The sequence below is a fragment of the Chanodichthys erythropterus genome, chromosome 12, assembly GCF_024489055.1.
Source record: "Chanodichthys erythropterus isolate Z2021 chromosome 12, ASM2448905v1, whole genome shotgun sequence".
NCBI lineage: Eukaryota > Metazoa > Chordata > Actinopteri > Cypriniformes > Xenocyprididae > Chanodichthys > Chanodichthys erythropterus.
In genome coordinates, this window is record NC_090232.1 from 37,133,177 (window position 1) to 37,156,298 (window position 23,122).

Here is a 23,122-nt window from a genome sequence, read left to right on the forward strand (position 1 = left end):
ATGAACATCTTGCATATCAAGATGTCTCTACATCTTTATTGGAGATCTACTGCAAATATCAAGCAATCCACATCTAACCAGTTAATGATGCATCTTAATGACAAATCTTTGAAAGATTGTCATGGATTATTCATGCTTGCATTTTAATTAAACTGCAGCAATATCAGCACCAACACTGTAAGATACTCAGAGACTTACACTGTAAAGCAGTGTTATACCAATATTCAAACAAAAGTGAATATCCTTGATTAAAAAATAATCTGTAATTATCAGAATATAAACCACACTGATTACTCCCATACAGTATTGTAGTAACTGCATAATATGTTCACCTGCATGCAGTACAAGTAGGTGTGCTTGGTTGAGTGTTAAAACACACTAAACCATTATAATCAACACAATATTGTAACATGTGAATTCTAAACATATCAGAATTCTAAATGTACACAAGTACAAATATGTGAAAATGTCCTCAATGTGTCCAAGACTAGTGCAATGTCACATTATGAGCAAGTACATATTGATTATTTGTCTTTGGCCAAAATGATCAAAGATAATACATACATTCACATAAAAGATGTCAAACTTTAAGAATGGTCTTTGCAAAGAAAACCAGTACGTTTACCACATTAATTTTGTTCGGGCTAAATCTTGCATGCAGATATTATCACAGACAATACTACAAAGCCCTTCATAATAGTAAAATACCAGTACATTCGTGCAGTTTTTCATGTATACCACTAGAGACTTGAGAGGAACGTTAGTATTATGAAGTGAGATGTAGTTCGTTTCAGATGTTGAAGATGTCCTGAATCTCATGAAGCTGTGGACCCGGTTGGCCGGCATGTGAGCCTCTCTCAAAGCATGATGTGGAAAAATTAAGAATTGAATTCCTTGAATGGAAAACAATTTCATAGCAGGCATATAAAGGCAAAGATGTGTTTGCAGGGGTTGCCACAAATCCAGAACATAGAAACGCTGGACGCGTATACAGAATTCATATACTGAAGGACGAGACTCATGGCTTCCAGAGTTTGAGTAGGCCATCCTCGCTGTAAGTGGCGATGAGATTTTGATGGGGGTGGTGAGTTATGCCAATCACATCTTTTTCATGTACCTGGAGAGGATGTACACAGAAGCACTTGATTAATAGCAGGTTTATTTTTTATATCCAATTCAGATTTACTATAATATCTGCAACTGGTCCTAATCAGAGGTACAGCATTAATTGTTTCAATTTTAAGTTCAGCGGCTTTACTGATTTCAAAAAACATGGTATGATGTCATCAATCATCATCAAAGAAATAATAATGATTGATTTCTTTCAAAAGTGTAGCTTGATCAAAGGAGTGACACCCCAAAACAAAACATTATCATCAAAGAGACGTTCATCAAAAACATACCAAAGAAATCAAGGAGAGAGAAATGAAACCACAAATTCAACTTCTTTCTTTAAAAACACCCAAAAACAAAACAAACAAATAAAACAAAACATAATCATCAAAGAGACTTTAAAGATCTTCAAAGAGAATTTTAATTTCTCATTCAGATTTAATATATATCTCCAACTGGTCTAATATATATCACACTTCACCAAACTAAAACAGATCTCGTGGATATGCAGCATGTGCTGTGAGGGCGGACGGTACCGTGAGGGTTCTCTCTAGCTTGCCAGTGATGGTGCTGAAGCAGTACAGCACATAGTCCTCTCCCACGCAATAAATCCACTCTCCACGTGGAGACAACGTGCAGCAAACAAAGTCTCCTCCCCTTCTTACGCCTGAACAGAAACTCCTCATCACCTGAGAAAGAAAGGGGAAGGGGGCAACAGAGTGAGAACGCAAGTGCAACGCAGACAAAAAAGTTAAAGGCACGCTTCAGAGAGTAACAAAAAGCATGCAAGAGTGAGTCATCAAGAAGAGTGGGTGAGGTGGCCAAATAAGGGTAAGCCTTATACACAATCACAGTCTGCATATTAAGTGCTTAGCTATTTTAAGCAAACTTAACATCCAGCAATAGAGGTTTGCTGCTTTTTTTTAAACTTCTGCTCAACATCCAACATTTAGTCAAGGTTTCTAATTCATAAATGGTATAAATTTGTGCTGCCTCAAAGGGTTAGTTCACACAAAAATGTAAATTCTGTCATTAATTACTCACCCTCATGTCGTTCCAAACCTGTAAGACTTTCATTCATCTTTGAAACACAAATAAAGATATTTATTGAAATCTGAGAGATTTCTGTCCCTCCATTGACAGCTACGCAACTACCACTTTGGCGCTTCAAAAAGTTCATAAAGAGATCGTAAAACTAATCCATATGAATTGAGTGGGTTAGTCCAAATTGTCTGAAGAGACTCGATCGCTTTATATGATGAACAGATTTATTTTAGGTTTTTATTTACATATTAACATTCACTAATGCAAACATCAGTTATGGTAAAGGAAGCTCAAGCATGACGTGTGAGAACAAATGAGGTTTATTGTCGTGTTGAGCAGCACGTTTGAGCTTCCGGAAGAGGTTTGTTCTCACGCAGGTTCAGTTGAGTTTCTGATTATGTTTGCTGGTCAATGTTTATATGTGATTAAAAGGCTTTTTTTAATCAGTTCATCATATAAATATTCATATATATATATATATATATATATATATATATATATATATATATATTGTCTCTTGAGATAATTTGGAAAAAACATTCAATTCATATGAGTTTTTACGATCTCTTTATGACCTTTTTGAATCGTCAAAGTGTGTCAATGGAGAGTTCAGAATTGGCTCAGATTTAATTAAAAATAACTTTGTGTTCCAAAGATGAACTAAAGTCTTATGGGTTTGGATCGACACAAGGGTGAGTAAATGATGACAGAATTATCATTTTTTGGTGAACTAACCCTTTCATTCTGCTGGGAAAATATTGAAACCAGTTACAATAATTTTCACTCCAGTGTGTGTGTATTTCAAATTAATCTTAGTATATATTTAGCAAGATGCAAAGTATCTATATGTCTGTGATGTATCATATGCAGGTCAATTTTTGTTCTCACCTGGCCATGAATGTTCGTAACAACCACTGTGTTGGTCCTATTACACACCACAAAGTGCTCAGGAGTCTTTGGGACAAGCACAACATTGTTAACAGTGATGTCTGTACCCTCAGGAATGTCAGGAGTTTTTATTGTGTGGGTGCAATCCAGTGTCTTCATGTTCCAGACCTGGAAAAAAAAAAAATCCAGACAAAATGTATAAATCAAAAACGCACAAGTTATTAGGTATGATTCGCCACAGTATGAACACTTACCTTTACCGTGCCATCTGCCGATGCGCTAATGACATGATGGCCATCATGTGAGAAGATGACTTCATTTACATGAGACGTATGGCCTCTGAACTCCTTCAGCGTCTTTCCTGATTTCAAACCATGAAGCCTGATTAAACAAAACCAGGAGTTAGAAATGAAACCACAATTCACAAATTCAACTTATCTTTTTAAAAAGCTTAAGCAAAGAAAAAACATAAAAGCAAAAAACAACAAAACATAAAAACAAAACACGTTGTGATGTGATGAATCAATCAATTGTTATCATCAAAGAGATTTCTTTAAAAAGTTTGAGCAAAGGAGCTACACAAAAAAAACATAAAAGCAAAATACAACAAAACATAAAAACAAAACACGTTGTGATGTAATGAATCAATAGTTATCATCAAAGAGAATTTTAAAATCATACATCAAGGTCATGATATAAGACAGAAAAACAACACAACTTTTGTCTGCAACCTACAATGTGATTTTATCAACTTATTTCTTTAAAAAGTGAAGCTTGAACAAAGCACTAACAAAACAAAATGCTGTGATGTCATCAGTTAATCATTATCATCTGAGACTTTTCAAGATCAAAGATCCTTTCATTTTAAAAGCATACATCAAGGTCATACTAAAAGACCGAAAAAAGAGCACAACCTTTGTCCGCAGCTAACAACGTGATTTTACCATCTTTACTTAAATTCTTTCCTCTCATGCACATGAAATTCCACCCACATGCACCATGAGAGTCTAGCACTGACGCCCAGCCGCAGAACTACTGCAGTCAGGACTGAGAGAGATGGAGAAAGAGAGGGAGAGACTTTCGCTCTAGGCATGTGATGGAATATTCCTGATGACTCTAAACACCTAGACCTTGATTCATTTAAAAATTCTTCCACCTCATCTCTTACTGTCAACAATAGAGAATAAAACAAAGATGCAGCATGTTAACTGAAATACCTCTTTACTATACTGTCGTTTGTCATGTGCACTTACCTAAAATGTACTTTCCTACAAAGATTTCCAAACACTAATAATATCTGTACCAAAAATGACCAATGACATAACCGAAAAAGGTCAACTTTTATTCATCATCTTTAATGCCAGGCATTCACGTGTCTCCCTCACACACACTACAGAGAGCATAAATCCAATCCATTGCAAAGAGGGAGGAGCTAGTATTTATCAATAAGGGGCCAATAGCAGAGCAGCTTGCCATTTCACCCCCCACCCATTCCCTTGCCAGCTAAGGAGCTGGAATGACAAAACGTCTGCCTCAGTCAGCCGCTGTTTGGGCAGCTGAGCAAGGAACAGAAACACATTATCTGTGTATGCTCCCTCTCTCATGCACGTGGCCAATCATGGTTCTTTCCACCCACATGCACCATGAGAGCCTAGAACTGACACCCAGCCATAGAAATTACTGCAGTCTGTTCTGCGAGAGAGGGAGAGATACCGAGTCTGAGCATGTGACGGAATATTCCTAATGATGTTTAAAACCCAGACCACGATTTCAAATTTCCTCCTCCTCCCCCGCCTTCTCTGTCTACAAAGTATTCACGGTTATAACATTTTACTAAGGGAGCCTACTGTTCCTACTGGCACTTGTTATTGCACCAATTATGAAATAATAAGAGGAGCGAAACAACGAAAAAAAGTCAGATTTGCAAAAAAAAATAAGGCTTTTTGATATTCAGACATATAATAGCATGTTAAACCTGATGATCTGGTCAAAGGAGGCACTTAATAGTTGACTGCTGTCCTTGTTGAAGCAGACACAGGTGACTGCTTTGCTGTGGGCTCGTTCTAATCTATTCAGGCATGTCCCATTCAGAATTCTCCAAACCTGGAATAATAAAATAATACATCTTATCACATAACGGACTGAATGGAGATAAGTAAATTCCATGAACTAATGGTGTGCAATGAGGTCTAATTGGGAACATAATCATTCAATGAAGACGATAAATTGTACTTTTTAGCTCTGTGCTTCATGAAATACTGAAATACTGATACTTTTTTTTAGTATGTCAAAGGTTTAGTTCACCCCAAAATGAAAATTTTGTCATTATTTACTCAGCCCCAAGTTTTTACAAACCTGTATGAATTTCTTTCTTCTGCTTTATATTTTGAAGAATGTCAGTGACCAAACAGCTGACAGTAGCCGATGACTTTCATAGTATTTTTTTTTTTTTTTCCACTGTGGAAGTCAATGGGGTCCATCAACTGTCTGGTTACTGACATTCTTCAAAATATCTTTTGTGTTCAACAGAAGAAAGAAATTCATACAGGTTTGGATCAACTTGATGGTAAATGATGACAAAATTTTCATTTTTAGGTGAACTATCCCTTAAATAAAGGACGGCAGTTGCAATTATAATCAGATTAAATGTGATTAAAAGACCAACATATAAGTGGTTAGAGGGTTTAATTAACATTTGCCTTCAGACCTACTGCCCCCTGAGATTGAGGTCTCTTGCAATACCTCTGAAAAGCCTCAAGATACACTACCATTCAAGTTTTTTGGGATTGGTAAGAATGGTAAGTCACTTATGTTCACTAAGACTGTTTTTATTTGACCTAAAATACAGTAAAACAAACAAACAAACAAACAAAAAAACAGTAATATTACAAAATATTATTACAGTTTAAAATTTTACATTTATTCCTGTGATGGCAAAGCTGAATTTTCAGCATCATTACTCCAGTATTCAGTGTCAAATGAAAGAAATTGTTCAGAAATCATTCTAATATGATGATTTGGTGCTCAAGAAACATTCATTTGTGAAAGTATTTATTTAATAAGGAGGACCATGTTTCTTAGATCTGCTAGAAACCAAGCACATAGGTCTTTCACTTCTCTACGATAGATAGATAGATAGATAGATAGATAGATAGATAGATGATAGATAGATAGATAGATAGATAGATAGATAGATAGATAGATAGATAGATAGATAGATAGATAGATAGATAGATAGATAGATAGATAGATAGATAGATAGATAGATAGATAGATAGATAGATAGATAGATAGATAGAAACCCGATTCCAAAAAAGTTGGGACACTGTACAAATTGTGAATAAAAACAGAATGCAATGATGTGGAAGTTTCAAATTTCCATATTTTATTCAGAATACAACATAGATGACATATCAAAAGTTTAAACTGAGAAGATGTATCATTTTAAGGGGAAAATAAGTTGATTTTAAATTTCATGGCATCAACTCATCTCAAAAAAGTTGGGACAAGGCCATGTTTACCCCTCTTCTTTTTATAACAGTCTGCAAACGTCTGGGGACTGAGGAGACAAGTTGCTCAAGTTTAGGAATAGGAATGTTGTCCCATTCTTGTCTAATACAGGCTTCTAGTTGCTCAACTGTCTTAGGTCTTCTTTGTTGCATCTTCCTCTTTATGAGGCGGCAAATGTTTTCTATGGGTGAAAGATCTGGACTGCAGGCTGGCCATTTCAGTACCCAGATCCTTCTTCTACGCAGCCATGATGTTGTAATTGATGCAGTATGTGGTCTGGCATTGTCATGTTGGAAAATGTAAGGTCTTCCCTGAAAGAGGCGACGTCTGGATGCTCCATATGTTGTTCTAGAACTTGGACATACGTTTCAGCATTGATGGTGCCTTTCCAGATGTGTAAGCTGCCCATGCCACATGCACTCATGCAACCCCATACCATCAGAGATACAGGCTTCTGAACTGAGCGCTGATAACAACTTGGGTTGTCCTTGTCCGCTTTAGTCCGGATGACATGGCGTCCCAGTTTTCCAAAAAGGACTTCAAATTTTGATTCGTCTGACCACAGTCCATTTTAAATGAGCCTTGGCCCAGAGAAAACGCCTGCGCTTCTGGATCATGTTTAGATATGGCTTCTTTTTTGACCTATAGAGTTTTAGCTGACAACGGCGAATGGCACGATGGATTGTGTTCACGACAATGTTTTCTGGAAGTATTCCTGAGCCCATGTTGTGATTTCCATTACAGTAGCATTCCTGTATGTGATGCAGTGCCATCTAAGGGCCCGAAGATCACGGGCATCCAGTATGGTTTTCCGGCCTAGACCCTTACGCACAGAGATTGTTCCAGATTCTCTGTATCTTTGGATGATATTATGCAATGTAGATGATGATAACTTCAAACTCTTTGCAATTTTTCTCTGAGAAACTCCTTTCTGATATTGCTTGACTATTTTTCGCCGCAGCATTGGGGGAATTGGTGATCCTCTGCCTATCTTGACTTCTGAGAGACACTGCCACTCTGAGAGGCTCTTTTTATACCCAATCATGTTGCCAATTGACCTAATAAGTTGCAAATTGGTCCTCCAGCTGTTCCTTATATGTACATTTAACTTTTCCGGCCTCTTATTGCTACCTGTCAAAACTTTTTTGGAATGTGTAGCTCCCATGAAATCCAAAATGAGTCAATATTTGGCATGACATTTCAAAATGTCTCACTTTCAACATTTGATATGTTATCTATATTCTATTGTGAATAAAAAATAAGTTTATGATATTTGTAAATTATTGCATTCCTTTTTTATTCAAAATTTGTAGAGTGTCCTAACTTTTTTGAAATCAGGTTTATAGATAGATAAGCAAGGTCCATACCTGTATCTTTCCATCCTGAGCTCCAGAGGCGATCATGTCGGAGTCATGACTTACTGCCAAGCACAGCACAGCCTCATCCATCATCATGAAATTGTCTTGAGCTTGGTACTTCAGATCCTACTCACACAAGAAACAAATACAGACAGGCAAACCATCACACATTAAAATGCAACCACACATAAATACATGAAATAAAATTAGGTTTTTGGCCACAGTCTAAGGGAAAATACATCCACATGATGGGTTTCTTGAGAGAGTAAGGATACTTTCTTATGTCTACTAGAAAGAAGTACCATCACAACACACTGTTACAAACAGCCAGTAAACTACATAATTTGGTATACGTAAATTTCCCAGTAGTGGTGGAAGTCCATGTCTGTGAGCAGGGCAGGATTTATTTTTGGTCCTGCCTCAACTCAACCTGATAGACGTCATAGAGTGTTGGGCTGACCCATATTCTATACCTCTGAGGTTTTAGTAGAAACCAAGGCTCTCCAGACAGAAAAATTAAGCCATACTAAATGGGAGAACTTGTTTTTTGCTCCAACAAAACGGGCCTAGGTCAGCACATGTGTGTTGCCTCTTCTATGCATCAAGGAGATGATGTTCTTGAGCTGTGTGGTTGGGAAGATCAGGCTCTGAGAATATAGAGATGAATATAGACTGAAAGTTTATTTTGGTTACAGTTTAGTTTAGGGTCCAATTCTCACTATTAACTAGTTGCTTATTACTATGCATATTTCTAGGAAATTGGCTGTTTATTAGTGCTTATAAAGCACATATTAATGCCTTATTCTGCATGACCATTTTCTACATCCCTTAATCCTACCAATATCTAAACTTAACAACTACCTTACTAACTATTAATAAGCAGTAATAAGGAGTTTATTGAGGCAAAAGTCATATGATTCATGGTTACTTAATAGTGAGGATTGGCCGTAATCTGAAGTGTGACCTTTATGTTTTGTTAATATACATTCTTAAAAAATAAAGGTTCCATAAAAGGGGTTTTTGCAGCGATGTCATCATAGAAGAACCATTTTTGGTTCCCCAAAGAACCTTTTAGTCAAAAGTTCTTAAAAGAACCATTTTTCTTAGTTTGAAGAACATCTAAATAACTTTTTTTTCCAATATACTCTCTTAAAAATAAAGGTTCTTCAATGGCATTAATAGTTCCATGAAGAACCTTTAACATCTATGGAAACTTTTTATTGCACAATAAGTTCTTTATCGTGGAAAAGGGTTCTTAAAGTGGAAAAAGGTTCTCATACATAGTGGAAATTTTTTTTCTTAAGATCATTAAAATGTGCTTAACTCTAAGGGGAAAAAAAGGTTCTTTTAAGAACCGTTTACTGAAATGTTCTTTGGGAAACCTAAAATAGATCTTCTATGGAATCGCTGCAAAAAAACCCTTTTGGAACCTTTATTTTTGAGTGTGTAAAGAACCTTCTGTGCATTTGAAAAGTTCCATGGAAGAGGTTCTTTATGGAAACATTGATGTCAATTTGCTTTTAAGAGTGTATAATTACTTTAAGTTTACAAAACAATCTAGTGGACACACTGCATATTTGTCAGAGAACCTTGGATGAACCTGCTGGAAAGACGACCATCTCTGCTACACTTCATAAATCAAGTATGGTACAGCAATTAAATGAAGTCAATCATTAAAAGACAAATGAAAGTCGACTTTAAATTTTTGTTACAGAACTCAAAGCGTTTTATTGTCCATATACATCAAATCACTTAGTAAAGTTAGCAACTTTCATAGCTTCTGTTATTCTAACGCCGATGATAACCAATTTAATTCTCTCTCCCCACCCTCTGACAACCAGTTACAGTGGCCTCATGAATCATTTGTCTGGCAAGCATTTCTGCCTGGATGAATGCCCATCATCTGAAGCTGAATAAATTGAAAACTGCTGTGCTGCTGTTCATCCCCGCCAAAAACTACCCTTGCCCATGCCTTGTCATTTCAATACACAACTCAATGATCTCATCCACACAGAATGCCAAACACCTTGGCGTCACACTGGACAAAGACTAACCACAGTCAAGACATGATTCCTCATGCAGAACATCTGCAGTTGTACATTTCTCACCAGAGAACCTATTGAGATTCTGGTAGAGGCCCTCATATGCTCTTGTCCCAGACTGTCCTCCAAAAAAAAAACAAAAAAAAACAAAACAAAAAAAAAAACACCCTATAGGTCATTTTTTAAGCACTATATTACGACCTACATTAACTTTTTAAAGTCATGCGCCCTCTAGCTGCCGTAAAAAAAATGACAGTGTCGTGTTACATCTGTTACATCGTGTTACATCCAATCAAAATGCATGTTCATTTAAATGCAATGTGTGGACTTTTTTTACACCATTTGTCCCAATTTCCATTTAGCAAAACTCATTTTTTTTATTAACGACTACACCCACCTGACCCTTAAACCAACCCTTAGTGTTTTATAGCGCATATACAATTTATGAGCACATAAATTGGGGATCGAACCCACGATCGCATGATCACATGATTGCATATTGTTATATATTGCAATGCTCTGCCAATTGAGCTACGCGAAACCCTAAATATGACGCAGATAAAAGGGAACAATGCATTAAAATGAAAGTGTATTGTTGTAAATATAAATATATATATATATAAATTACTGTAAGACAAAAGTGATAAATACAAATTTTTCTTAATTTATAGGAAATATAACTTATTTCATGGCCAGTATATACTCACCTTCCGAATTTTACCAGTGGTGAAGTTCCAGACTTCAATGAAACCATCAACAGAGCCAGTAATCAAATACTGTCCATCGGGAGAGAATCGAGCACACTCTACATGGGATTTTGGCCCAAACTGTATCATACATGCACAAACAGAAATTGGAAAACATTAAAATAAAAAAATATATCTAAGCGCTTTTCACTATAAACATTGTTACAAAGCAGATTTAAGTTAACATTGACAGCCATAAAAATGCATCTTTTAATATTTTCTCTCAATTTTCTGAGGTCATCCCTGCACCCCTTTGTGACCCCGGGTTCCCTGGACCCCAAATTAAAAGGTCCTAACCTGATGCCTTGAAACACTATCAACCCCCCAAAAATTGTGTATTAATATTATTCCAAAAGTCCGGTATCAAAGTGAGCAAGATAGAACACAGGATACAAATGAAAGCCTCGGGTCACAAAAGCAATTAAATGTGCATATGTTGAGCCCTGTAGCATGTAGGATATTTTGATAAGATGCCTTGTAATGGAGATGGGCATAACATCCATTACTTGTTTTATCTTAAATTAAAACATTTGCACCTATTTAAAACAGTCATAGAAATCATTTATATTTTTTCTAACAGTTAAACTGATCAGTTTAATACTGGCTCACCATAATTGGTCAAATATGTCAAATAATATTTATTGATCTCTATTATTGATTTTACAAGCTTTTTCCACATTCTTTATTATTAAATTTACATAGATGCATATGCAGAAATATCAATTTCACTAAGATTTTGTACCTCACAACCTCTCTCACAAGCCTCTCTTGGCTATGAGGCTAGAATGAAATTACATAATGATATCACACTGTGTTTACAGCACCTTTATGAGGCGACTGAGCTGAGTAGGAAAGCGTTCTTCCTCCATGTCCTTCAATGCACCTTTGCCCCGGAACAGTTCCAATGACATACCTGGAGGTAGGAGACCTTGGTGCTGCTGCCACTTCAGAGACTTAGAAAAGACAAAGTGTAGGAAAGAGAGAAAAAGAACAGAGGTCATAAAGTTGAGAAGAAAAAGACAGGGAATACAGCTCCAATAATAGAGATGGTATAGAGGAATATACAATATTCTTGAACAGTGTGAATATACATATACACAGTAATATTAGTGAACCTAACCTAAATCAACACTAAACTGACTTAATTTGAATAATGACACTATTGACTTTTTTTTTTTTACATCTGCTTTACAGCAGAATTTAAATTTGTCTCATACATAAAGATGTTGACATTCATTACTGTGAACCCAGCTAACAAAAATATGTTCTAAGAACATTTTGCTAACGTTCCTATTAAGTTATCAAAATGTAATTTCTGAATCTTCTCTGAACATCCAAAACATTCAGTTTTTTTAAATGTTTTAACATTTTTTTCTTGGTTCTGCCAGCATTAGGGGAAAATTCCATTTTTTAATTTTTGCAAACACTATGGGAACGTTACTCTGAACATACTGAAACAAGTAGTAAGCAGCAGCTCATTTACATTTAAATGGACACACAAAAACGGTGTGTTTTTGCTCACACACAAATAGGGGCAAATTTGACAAACAATAATAAATTATCTGTGGGGTATTTTTGAACTGAAACTTCACAGACACATACTGGCGTAAAAGGGGCATTATAGGTCCCATTTAAAATTATTAAAGACCAGATAACTTTGAACAAATGTTCTATTAACATTACTAGAAGAATGTACTTTGAGAGAACCTTGCCAGAACGTTAGCTAAAGCTCTGAGAATGTTCCCTGTTAGCTGGGAAGCCGCTTTGAAACTATGTACACTTAATAAAGCACTATATAAATAAAGGTGAATTGACTTGTATATATGCTTATTGCATGAAAACTATAGTTTGTTTTACTTACCAGCATTGCTAATGAGCCAAACTGCCTTAGTGCTTTGGTCTCCTGTAACCTGTACAGAGCCCCTTCACATATACGGCCCTATAAAAACAAAAGACATGTGATACATGCAATACAGGGACAACGGATAAATAGAATGTGAAAGGTTAGGTAAAACATACATAAAGGTAGCAAACCTGGCCCAGAAGAGCCATGAGACGAGAAGGTGGCACCAAACAGACCTCTCCTGCAAAAGCTTGAGCGATAGCCAGTCTGCGCTTCTCTTTACTGCTGCCCACTGGATATGCCTGTAGGCGAGACAAAAAAAAAAAAAAAAAGTGAATCATTGTTTCGCAAAAATATTAATACCCACCTTATTTTTAACGTAAGAGTGGGTGCAGCCACTTGTAACTTGAATGTGTGAGGCTTCCGATGTTATCCATTTTCAGTTATTTTAGCTGTAAAAAACCAGCCTGTTATACTGCTTGATGTTGCAAACTGGTATTTGTTATCATTTTAAATTATATAATAATTTATATTATAATTTAATTATAAACACACTGTTTTAGCGCAAATAGTTTTACTATTTAGTGCACTTTCTTGTAGTTATTTCCCTATAGCGGCTAATGAATCGAAAATCTTTCACATTCACAGAAAATAGCTTATTTCCATGTTAAAAATATGGTGGATATATAAAATAATAATACTTAATTAATAATACTTAAGCATGCACTCAAACAGGGTTCTTTGTAACCGGTTTGTAACCAGTGTGAACAGGGGTACTTTAAGGAGATATTTTACATCTAGGGGATTCGGCTGACAAAAAAGTTTGGGAACACCTGGACTATCACCTATAAATCACCAATATTATTTTTTGAGCCATTTATAATATATTAAATCTCATCTGAAACATTAATTAAATTACTAAATGGTGCAATTCACAAAATCTGCCTTAAATCTGATATTGTTTAAAGCCCTTTGAAGCTGCTCTGAAACTGTAATTTTGACCTTCAACCGTCTGGAGGCCATTGAAGTCCACTATAAGGAGACTACTATGATGTTTACATCAAAAACCTTAATTTCTTTTCGACTGAAAAAGAAAGACATCTTGGATGACATGGGGATGAGTAAATTATCAGGAAAATTTTATTTCAAAGTGGACTAATCCATTAAACACTTACCACTTGTGAGTCAAAGTATGGCTGGGTGAGAAGGTTCTCCATGTGCGAGTAGCGCTCAGGTTGAGTGTGGCTAAGCATGATCATGGGGTCAGTTTGCTTCAGTAAGCACCGGGCTGCTCCCAACTCCCCCAACTCAATCAGCTCCAGCACAATCTACATGTACAACAACAGAACCTATCCAGTCCTTGCTCAGTTAAAACAGGTATGTAGAGCAACCACCAGACACCTGACACCAATGTATCAACTAGAGTTAAACTTCTAACTTTAACTGTGAAGAAATTACTTTGAGCAAACAAACGATTTAATATATAGGTTATTGTCTAACAGCAAACAAACTGCAGGCGTCTACATAAAGAATTTCTGCAGTATATAGGGTACAACGGGGCTAAAGGCGCCACGGGGCAAAAGGCCTTTGATTTTATTTTCCTCTAAACCACTAGATGGCACAAAAACTTGCTGCAGCACTTTCCTAAACATCCGCTTTTCAAAATGTACGTGCAAATTTGTCTGATCCTTGACGTGATCGCGGACAGCAACGCAAAGTTAATTCTGATCTAATATTTTTTTTTAAATGTTGTTGATTTAAGTAGCAAATAAGAATCCATTAAATTAAAGTTTGTATTTTCAGACAAAGGTCTTCTTAATGATTTTTGCCCCTGCTGTTGGGGCAAAAGGCACAGTAATTAACATGTTAATGAATCGCTGACTGACTTTTCCATTTCTTGAAATGACATGGTTAGATTCACATAGAAAATATATTTCAAATTAGGTATCCATCTTAGAGATAATCACCATATCTATGAAACAATCATATTTTAAAAATATATTAATCATATCATAATAAAATATAATTTATTGTTACTACTGTAAATCTATATTAAATAGGCTATTATGGGATCTCCTTCAATGCTTTCAAAATCTTTACTTTTTAAATAATTTTGTTTCTGTATTTCTAAAATATATATATATATATATATATATATCGCGTAGGCCTATTTTAATGACAGTATATTTACTGAACAAAAATTAATTCTTTTATTCATCAAAATAAACATAAAATAGTACAAACTTTGTTAAAAGTTATTCTTTTTAACAAGTATTAACCTAATCATTATTAAAAAAACATATTATTTTAGCTAAAGTATTTGTATGAATGAAAATTAACCACATTTAACCATTCCCCCCCCCCCCCACATAAAATATGTTGCTCCATCAATGTTCAATACCAACATATATATTTTTCCTGCAATCATATACTTTGAGAGTAGTAAAAAGCACCATTTTTCTGAAGGTGTGCCTTTAGCCCCGTTGTATCCTATGGACACTGAACATTATTAAGTTGCCACATTTACCATTTTTATAAATTAATGTTTGTAAAGTTTGCCAGAGGCTATAAGATTTCCTTGAAAGTGAAAGTGACTTGCCTGTTCGTACAAGTCAATGAGCAGCTTGTCAGGAAGTTTCAGATACTGGATTGCGAGCAACACTATATCCCAGTGGCCGTTGTTGATATCGGAGATGAAGCTGTCGATGCTGTCGACCGTGTGGAGCGAGACGGTCGTCTCCTCTTGAAGCGTCGCCAGAGTGCGGTGCAAATTATTTTCCTTCAGATATTGCATGATCAAGCGAATCACGCTGCGAAAAGTGACGTTAATACGAGGTGTCACATATACCCGAACTTGTATAACAAAATAAACGGTCTGTATCTCTATTTTATATGTGAAATGCATCGTTTAATTTTCCTCGAAACTTTTGCCTAGCGCAGCGGCTGATGACTGCAGAAAACAGTTCATCGCTATGTGAAAATTAACACACACACACACGACATGCATGGTGAAATAAACTATAAAAAAAACATGGTGGAACATTTTTTGCCAATATAATCTATTTTGTGCTATAACAATAAAAACAAAAGCTCGTTAAGTTTATCATTTCTACTGTATTTTGTTTCTTTATCTGGAATCAATAGATCATTAAAGACAGTTACTGTTGGAATCCTATTCATTCAATTAGAAGTGAATGGTTTACTTACTCTGCGGATTCCACTTCCAGGTCCATGGTTGCGAGGTTGTTGATGAAGTCGCCGTCTGGGAAGAATGTGCCAATGTTCGCCAGCGCTGCTGTGTTGTGTTGGTCCTCAGCCACGTGAACACCGTGTGGCCGTGACCGCCCATTACACGTGCTGTTGTATTTATTGCTCACGCGTCTGAAATCACAGTAACCTCTCACAAATTGTTGCGGATTTTTGGGAGGGAGGATTAATGACGCGTGTGGAGGAATTAATGGGAAAAAAACCCCGCAAGGTTGCCATCAGGTGCAGAGAAATCGTGCAGGCGTGATGGTGCACCAAAGCCATAAAGCTGATGTATTATAAGAAGCACAATTAATATCGTTCAATCAATCAATCAATCAATCATCATTTATAGGGAACTAATGCTTAACTGTACTGACGCTAATAATTTTATATAAAGTATTGGTCTATAAGCAATCGAATGTCATTGTCCAATCTTGCAATACACAAGATTCTATTTAGAACACAGAACGCATCGCAGGTGTCGCACCCCAGTGTTGGTCTGTTATGGCAAGCGCGATTAACATTTATTCTGTAAAAGTAACGAGTATCTGTTGTTTTCGTTACTAGTAGACTACTTATTTTTCATTTACAACTAATCCAATAATGACAACTCTTTCTATTTCACTAATTATTTATTTTATATTTCTTGATATTATCCAACTGCATCTAATACGGTATTAATTGCCACTTGTTCATTACATAGTACTAATTCATTTGCTTGCCATTGGATTCACTAGGGAACATTTTCACACCTATGGATGGCTGGTTTTGTTCCGAAAAAGGGACTAAATTTGTTGCATTTTCTTCTTGGTTCGGTTCACTTTCAAAAGGCAACATTTCAAAATTAAAATATGTTTATGCAAGTCACATTCAAGTACAACTGTCCTCTTATTGGTCAGTTTTTTTTAGCATCATCCAAAAATGCCCTATGTTCCATTCAGAAGGGCTCATCCCTATGCCCTACGGAGTGAGAGCTTCAAAGGGATGAAGGGTGGAGGGGTCAAAAAAAATATTTTTTGGAACGCACTTAAGCTTCATCTTAACGAGACAATCAATGAGGCGCCTTCGTCTTTTCCCCGTTTAGTGCCCTTCGGAGGGCGATATATCCCGTTTGGCACACACCGATGATTGACAACTTAGCTCCATGAGCTAATCATTACAAATCATAGTTACCCTTTAAATAAAGCTTATCCATCAGTTTGACTGAATGAGCAGTCAATTTTGTTCATGTTATGTCTCCATCATATAGAACACCTGATTAAACTTATGTGCTCATTAGTAGAAACTACAAGGCCTGAAATGGGTGTGTCAGAAATAGGGAGACATAAAAACGTGCTGGGGGTCCTCTAGGACAGGTTTGGGAACCACTGCTGTAGATACTGATAGTGTACCAGATTAATTGTTAATTGGCTTGCCATGTCTCTAGAGCCCACATTTATTAGTATGAATTTGCTGCCCCCCACTGGCCGCACTGAGCATAAATTATCTGTCGGCCATGGTAATGAAAAGAACAGAAAAGTTAACAAGATTTTTCCATTTACTATAGTTCTTTGACATAAGGTAGAGCAGGGCTAGCTATCATACTTTCATGGTTATTGCCCTGATAAAAGGTTCTACGTGCAATGAATATATTTAACATGGGATACCCTGAAAAAAAAAAAAAAAAATGTTTCTAATTTGGGGTTAAGCATAATGGCTCAAAGATAAATTCTTTATGAACATTTATAGCTAGATCATTAAAACTAAAACATGAATCAGAGATACACCAATATTGGAATGACCATTTAATAAGTTTTTACTTGTTTGAAAACAGCAGCTTTTTGTTTTTTCATTTATTTTGGTCCTTTAGGTTAGATCTGTATCTAAACTTTACCAATCTTCACAAGAAATGCTTTGAGAATTATGCTTAATGTAAAATTACAGTGTTTAAAATGTGTAAATACTTCACTTAAGTAATTTTGATCACCAAACCTTAATTGCATTTTTCACAAGTTAGGAATGCACAATAAAATGTAGAAAGGCCAAGATAATTAGACCAATCATAAAATTCAACTCAGAAACACCACTTTAAAGGGGCAATGAAGAAACAAGACGAAATATAGAACGTTCAAAGAAATGTTTTATTTGTGAGGCACATGTCTCACTTCTGGCTAGACTCTGACTTGGATGTGGAGGCTCTCAGTGAGGAGAGACGGCGTCTCTTAGCAATCTTTTCTTGACGTTTCTCTTTGGCCTCCTACAAAAAAAAACAAAAAAAAAACATATATATTCAGTTTCTCACAACATAGCTTTCATTTACACCGTTTGTGCTCAACACTTTTGCAGCACTTCAATAAAAGATTCAATCCATACATTTCTTTTTCAGACAAATAGGGGGCTTCATTCATACACAGGTTAAATTTAAGGAAAACACCATCAATTAAACTCTTTGCTCAAAATTAAACCACAGTTGCATACCTTCATCCTCTTGGCCAGCAGTTTGGTGTATTCTGCGGCCGCCTCCTTGTTCTTCAGTGTGCGCTGCTTCTTGAGAGCAATGCGTCTGCGCTTGTGCTGCAGCACACGGGGCGTAACCAGGCGCTGAATCTTGGGGGCCTTAGTCCTGGGCTTCTTGCCTATCAGAAAGAGCATGATCACCCATAAGTCTCTGGATAATTTGAATCCTTTTGGGCCATAGGTTCCAGTAATGAACTAGATGCAGACAGCCTAAGCTAACTAAGTGACTCTTTACAAGTAAGGCAAGAAGTCACTTTTGACAGTACGCTAAGCAGCGTGTACTTTTGCCTCTTGCATATGCCATTTATAAATAAAAAGTTCAGGCAATTTCATAAGAAAACTTTGACTAAAAGTCCCAATGAAAACAACTTTAATTTGGATAACTTTCAATGCATGTAAACAGGCAAACAAGTCTGCACATTTGCATTGAGAACCTTTCCAGATTCACTAAACAATGCACAAAGTTTGACAGAGCTTTTCAGTACAACCAGCCACTAATATGAACAGATTGTTATCCGTTTCGCAGCTCCACTGTTGCTGTTGGCATCACATTGTCCCCCCTTATAAGCTACTGAAGAGGCAAAAAGGGTCTGCTGGTGCCACACATTTAAATAGTTCATACCATTGTTTTTAAAAAATAATTTTAAAAAAGGGGTCTTTAGGCAATCAATAACATTCCTATTATGACCTAATAATCAAGATCACAGGCTAAATGATCATTCATGATTAAATGTTCACTCATCGCATGACGAAAAATAATTTTAATAGTAGTCGTACCTTCTTTAGTGAGGGGTCTCCTGACCACATACTGCCTGACATCATCCTCTTTGGACAGGTTAAAGAGCTTGCGGATTCTGCTGGCCCTCTTGGGTCCCAGACGGCGAGGGACAGTGCTATCAGTCAGCCCAGGAATGTCTTTCTCACCTGAAGAAAGAGGAAAATCTATCAATTAGATGCTATGACAATATATACCAAAATCCAAGCTCCCATTCACAAAAAGGCTATGCATTTGGGGATAAAGCTGGCAAGACATACCCATCTTGCAACAATTTTATAGTCATCTAATGTATTCAATGCAATGCAATAATTTTGGCAGAGCAATGCAGTACAACCTGCCACTAAAACACGATCAGGTTGTTATCTGTTTAGCAGCTCCACTGTTGCTGTTGGCATCACACTGTCCCCCCTTTGAAGCTACTGAACAGGCAAAAAGGGTCTGCTGGTGCCACAAATTTAAATCATGCATACCATATATAGTTTTTTTTTTTTTTTTTAAATAAACAAGGCTCTTTAGGCAACAAATAACATGCCGGTGTGATTGTACGCATCAAAGGGTTAATGGAATGGCTCTCAAGACAAAGCGGATCAACAGTTGCGTAAAAACTGGATAACATCCCATATTACATTACTTGTTTTTTAGCTATACTCACCCTTCCTGACAATGACCAAGTTGAGAACGCTAAGGTTGGCGTCGACGATGCAGCCCCGGACAGACTTGCGTTTACGCTCACCGGTACGGCGAGGGCGGTAACAGGAGTGACCCTTGCTGAGGAGGAGACGCACACGTCCATGGGTCAGCACACCCTGCTTCATGGGGAAGCCCTGTTTGTCATTGCCTCCGCTGATGCGCACAACATAGCCCTACAACACATATAAACATGGTTAATGCCAGTTTGAAGATGATTTTGCAGTCAAATGTGCAGCAGGTTAAACATCACAGTTACAGTTTTAAACAGCAAATTCAACTTATTCAGGATAAGCCAACCATAAAGTCAACTTGAAGGCATAGTTCACCCAAAAATAAAAATTGTCATCCTTTACTCACCCTCAAACTGTTCCAAACCTGTATGAATTTCTCTTCTGCTAAACAAAATACATTTTGAAGAATGTCGGAAACCAAACAGTTGATGGACCCGTTGACTTCCATAGTGTTTTTTTTCTCCATACTATGGAAGTCAATGGGGTCCATCAACAGTTTGGTTAACCATATTCTTCAAAATATCTTTTGTCTTCAGAAGAAGAACAATTCATACAGGTTTGGAACAACTTTGAGAGTAAATGACGAAATTTTCATTTTTGGGTGAACAATCCCTTTAAGGTTGGAAAACACTATATGACTGTCACACTGGTGTCATCAAAGTTAGATGCAGGAAGCCTCTGCCAGTCTGCAGATTTTGGGCAGTCAGAGTTGAATTTCACAAAAATTGCATAGTGTATGATGGGCATAGTCTGAAGCTATGATTCCATGCAGTCGGAGGACATTAAACATGTTTGATATTGAGCAGATTTTAACTACATCTTTTTCCCAGATTTGAAGTCTGGCCGAGTCGATGGTAGCTGCCCAAGATTAGAGCCTGGATGCAAATTTTAGGCAGTCCAACATTAACAGAAAATCACAAAGTTTGTGCACAAGTTTTTCAGACTATGATTCCATCCATATTTTAAACCCACCTGAGCCATAGTTTCCATAATAAACTAGATGCAAGCAGATTAATCTAAATGAAGAGACTCATGAAATATAAGGCAAGAAGTCACTTGTGACAGTACAATATTAAACCACCATATTAAAGATCTGGGTGGAAAGCATGCTAGGGACCTAATTATGTACATACATCATCTCATTTAAATGAACTTGGATACCTTTTAATCCATGTAAACAGGCAAACGAGTCTGCACATTTGCATAGACAGCCTTTCCAGATTCATTAAACAATGAACTGCACAAAGTTTGACAGAGCTTTTCAGTACAACCAGCCACTAACATGAACAGATTGTTATCCGTTTAGCAGCTCCACTGTTACTGTAGGCACCACATGTCCCCCCTTTTCAGCTACTGAACAGCCAAAAGGGTCTGCTGATGCCACAAAAAAAAAAAAATCAAATTTTTTTAACTTCAGACTACAATTTCATAGTCAGAAGATAAAGCATGTTTGATATTTTCAATTCATTTTGTATAATGCCATGTGTTTCTCTGTAACCATTGTCGAAGTCAGCAAGAGTATGATGCCAAGTGTTTAAAAAGGAGTTATTAGTCAGTTCAGTCAGTCAAATCTACAGTCTAGCAGGGTTAGTTCACACAAAAAAGTAAATTCTGTCAATTACCATCATGTTGTTCCAAACTATTTCTGTTTGTCTTCAGAACAGAAATTAAAGTATTTAATGAAATTGAAGAGCTTTCTGTCCCTCATTAAAAAGTTATTCATCCAAAAATCTGACTATTCATAAAGATAGCATAAAATAAGTCAAAGTCTTGAACAGACACGACCGCATGAATATTTACCTTAGGCTTCTTTTCCACAAATAAACATTGATCAGCGGACATGCATAAAGCACTCAATTATGATAAATGGAAGCTCAAAATTAAACAGTTCTGGGTGAATAGATTTTTTAATGGAGGAACAAATCTCTCAGGTTTCAATTAAAATATTTGTGATTCAAAGAGGAACTAAATTCTTTTGAGTTTGGAATGACATGAGGGTGCATTTTTGGGTGAACTAACCCTTTAATCTGAAAAGACTGATCAAGTCCCAGGTAATCGAGACATCACCAGACTGCAGTGTCAACTGTCAACACGTGAAGCACTCAAATGCTGGAAATACACAAAGATAAACGATGTAATGAGACTGTGATTTCTCACCTTCCACTCATCACCCAGAGAGTCTGCAGCCACCTCTGTGGCCATGCGCTTCTCATAGAAGATCCTCAGTTTGCGCTCATCGTCAACTTCTATCAGCTTCTGGCAGCCAGTGGCGGGGAACGAGATATTGAGCTGGATGGAGAAGTACAAGAGAGAGGATTACACTGTGTGCTGTAGTTATAATTGTTAAATGCAAAGCAGGGATAATTACATTTTCTTATACAAAATGGCCAAAATTCATCTGACACGTCTCTGCTAGCTAACCGCTAATGCTACTAAACACCGGGTGTTGGTTTGACACTCACAGCGCCCAAACGTTGAATTTACAGTAACAACATTGGCGACAAAGCTGGCTAATTACCCGCAACAACTTTAAATTTTCCTCATTTATTCATTGCATGTCTATCCCGGGCGCTGCCATGTTGCCGCACTTCCACGGCTGTCCTCCTAATCTAACAGAATCAACGTCCATCCCTCGTATTGTTTGAGCCTAACTCGATTAACTAAATCACATCGGGTTGTTTTGAGACTGTAAAATGCAACTCGTTCGATATTTCGACTACATTGTGAATAACAAAACTTATAAAATAGCAATTTCAGTCCTCCTACCTTCATTATGGAGGACTTTCTCGCTTGGAGTCCACCACGGAAAAGAGACCGGATATCCGACTCGTAGTCTCACATAGACTTCCAGGTTATCGCGAGAATTCATTGTGTTGTTTGAAACAGGAGGCGCAAAGTGCAAAATGTAGCAGTACACTGTCTTTTAGTGAAATATATACACTACACGACAAACATATTTCATAAAAGACACATGATAAAACGGAAAAGTTATGAGTCAGTTGTTAATTGAGCTGGTCGATGTTTAGATATGTAAATTAATTAACAACTGACAATTTACAATTAACAATACAATTTACTAAACAGCAGGCAGAAACAAAAATGGAAAGAGATGAGACCGTTCACACAATACAAACAGTTCGTTTTCTTTTTAGTTTTTATTTTATGTGCATGTGTTTGTTCTTGTTGTTACAGTAAAAGTTCTTGAGATCTGGGATAGTTGTAACACTTCCAATTTCTCCTAATCAGGAACAATTCACAAATCACCTGATTCACTTCACACAAGCTTGGTTTAGTCTTTATTCCACATGCAGGAAAGCCCTGCAGCAGACACAGCAGATTTTAGAGGATAAAAAC

The 23,122-nt window shown here is 36.7% G+C and overlaps 2 protein-coding genes across 3 annotated transcripts; both read right to left on the reverse strand.

The window, feature by feature from the left end:
• Positions 1 to 761: 761 nt before the first annotated feature.
• smu1b (SMU1 DNA replication regulator and spliceosomal factor b) lies at positions 762 to 15,797 on the reverse strand. 2 transcript variants are annotated; one of them, XM_067404467.1, is made up of 13 exons: positions 15,752 to 15,797; positions 15,144 to 15,354; positions 13,720 to 13,872; positions 12,736 to 12,846; positions 12,563 to 12,640; positions 11,526 to 11,654; positions 10,663 to 10,782; positions 7,923 to 8,039; positions 5,021 to 5,148; positions 3,300 to 3,426; positions 3,046 to 3,213; positions 1,650 to 1,802; positions 762 to 1,117 (listed from the first exon to the last, which is right to left on the reverse strand). In XM_067404467.1, exons 1-13 carry the CDS (start codon positions 15,775 to 15,777, stop codon positions 1,019 to 1,021), a joined length of 1,620 nt encoding a protein of 539 aa, XP_067260568.1. In that variant the 5' UTR covers positions 15,778 to 15,797; the 3' UTR covers positions 762 to 1,018. The 2 variants fall into 2 exon arrangements, with proteins under 2 accessions (XP_067260568.1, XP_067260567.1); XM_067404466.1 differs by lacking the exons at positions 15,144 to 15,354; positions 15,752 to 15,797 and having other exon boundaries at positions 12,721 to 12,846; positions 13,720 to 14,048.
• Positions 15,798 to 17,894: 2,097 nt separating this feature from the next.
• rps6 (ribosomal protein S6) lies at positions 17,895 to 22,599 on the reverse strand. The gene is made up of 6 exons (XM_067402771.1): positions 22,535 to 22,599; positions 21,926 to 22,057; positions 19,720 to 19,930; positions 19,067 to 19,213; positions 18,251 to 18,408; positions 17,895 to 18,029 (listed from the first exon to the last, which is right to left on the reverse strand). The coding sequence occupies exons 1-6, from the start codon at positions 22,538 to 22,540 to the stop codon at positions 17,934 to 17,936; spliced, it is 750 nt and encodes a 249-aa protein (XP_067258872.1). The 5' UTR covers positions 22,541 to 22,599; the 3' UTR covers positions 17,895 to 17,933.
• Between the last annotated feature and the right edge of the window lie 523 nt (positions 22,600 to 23,122).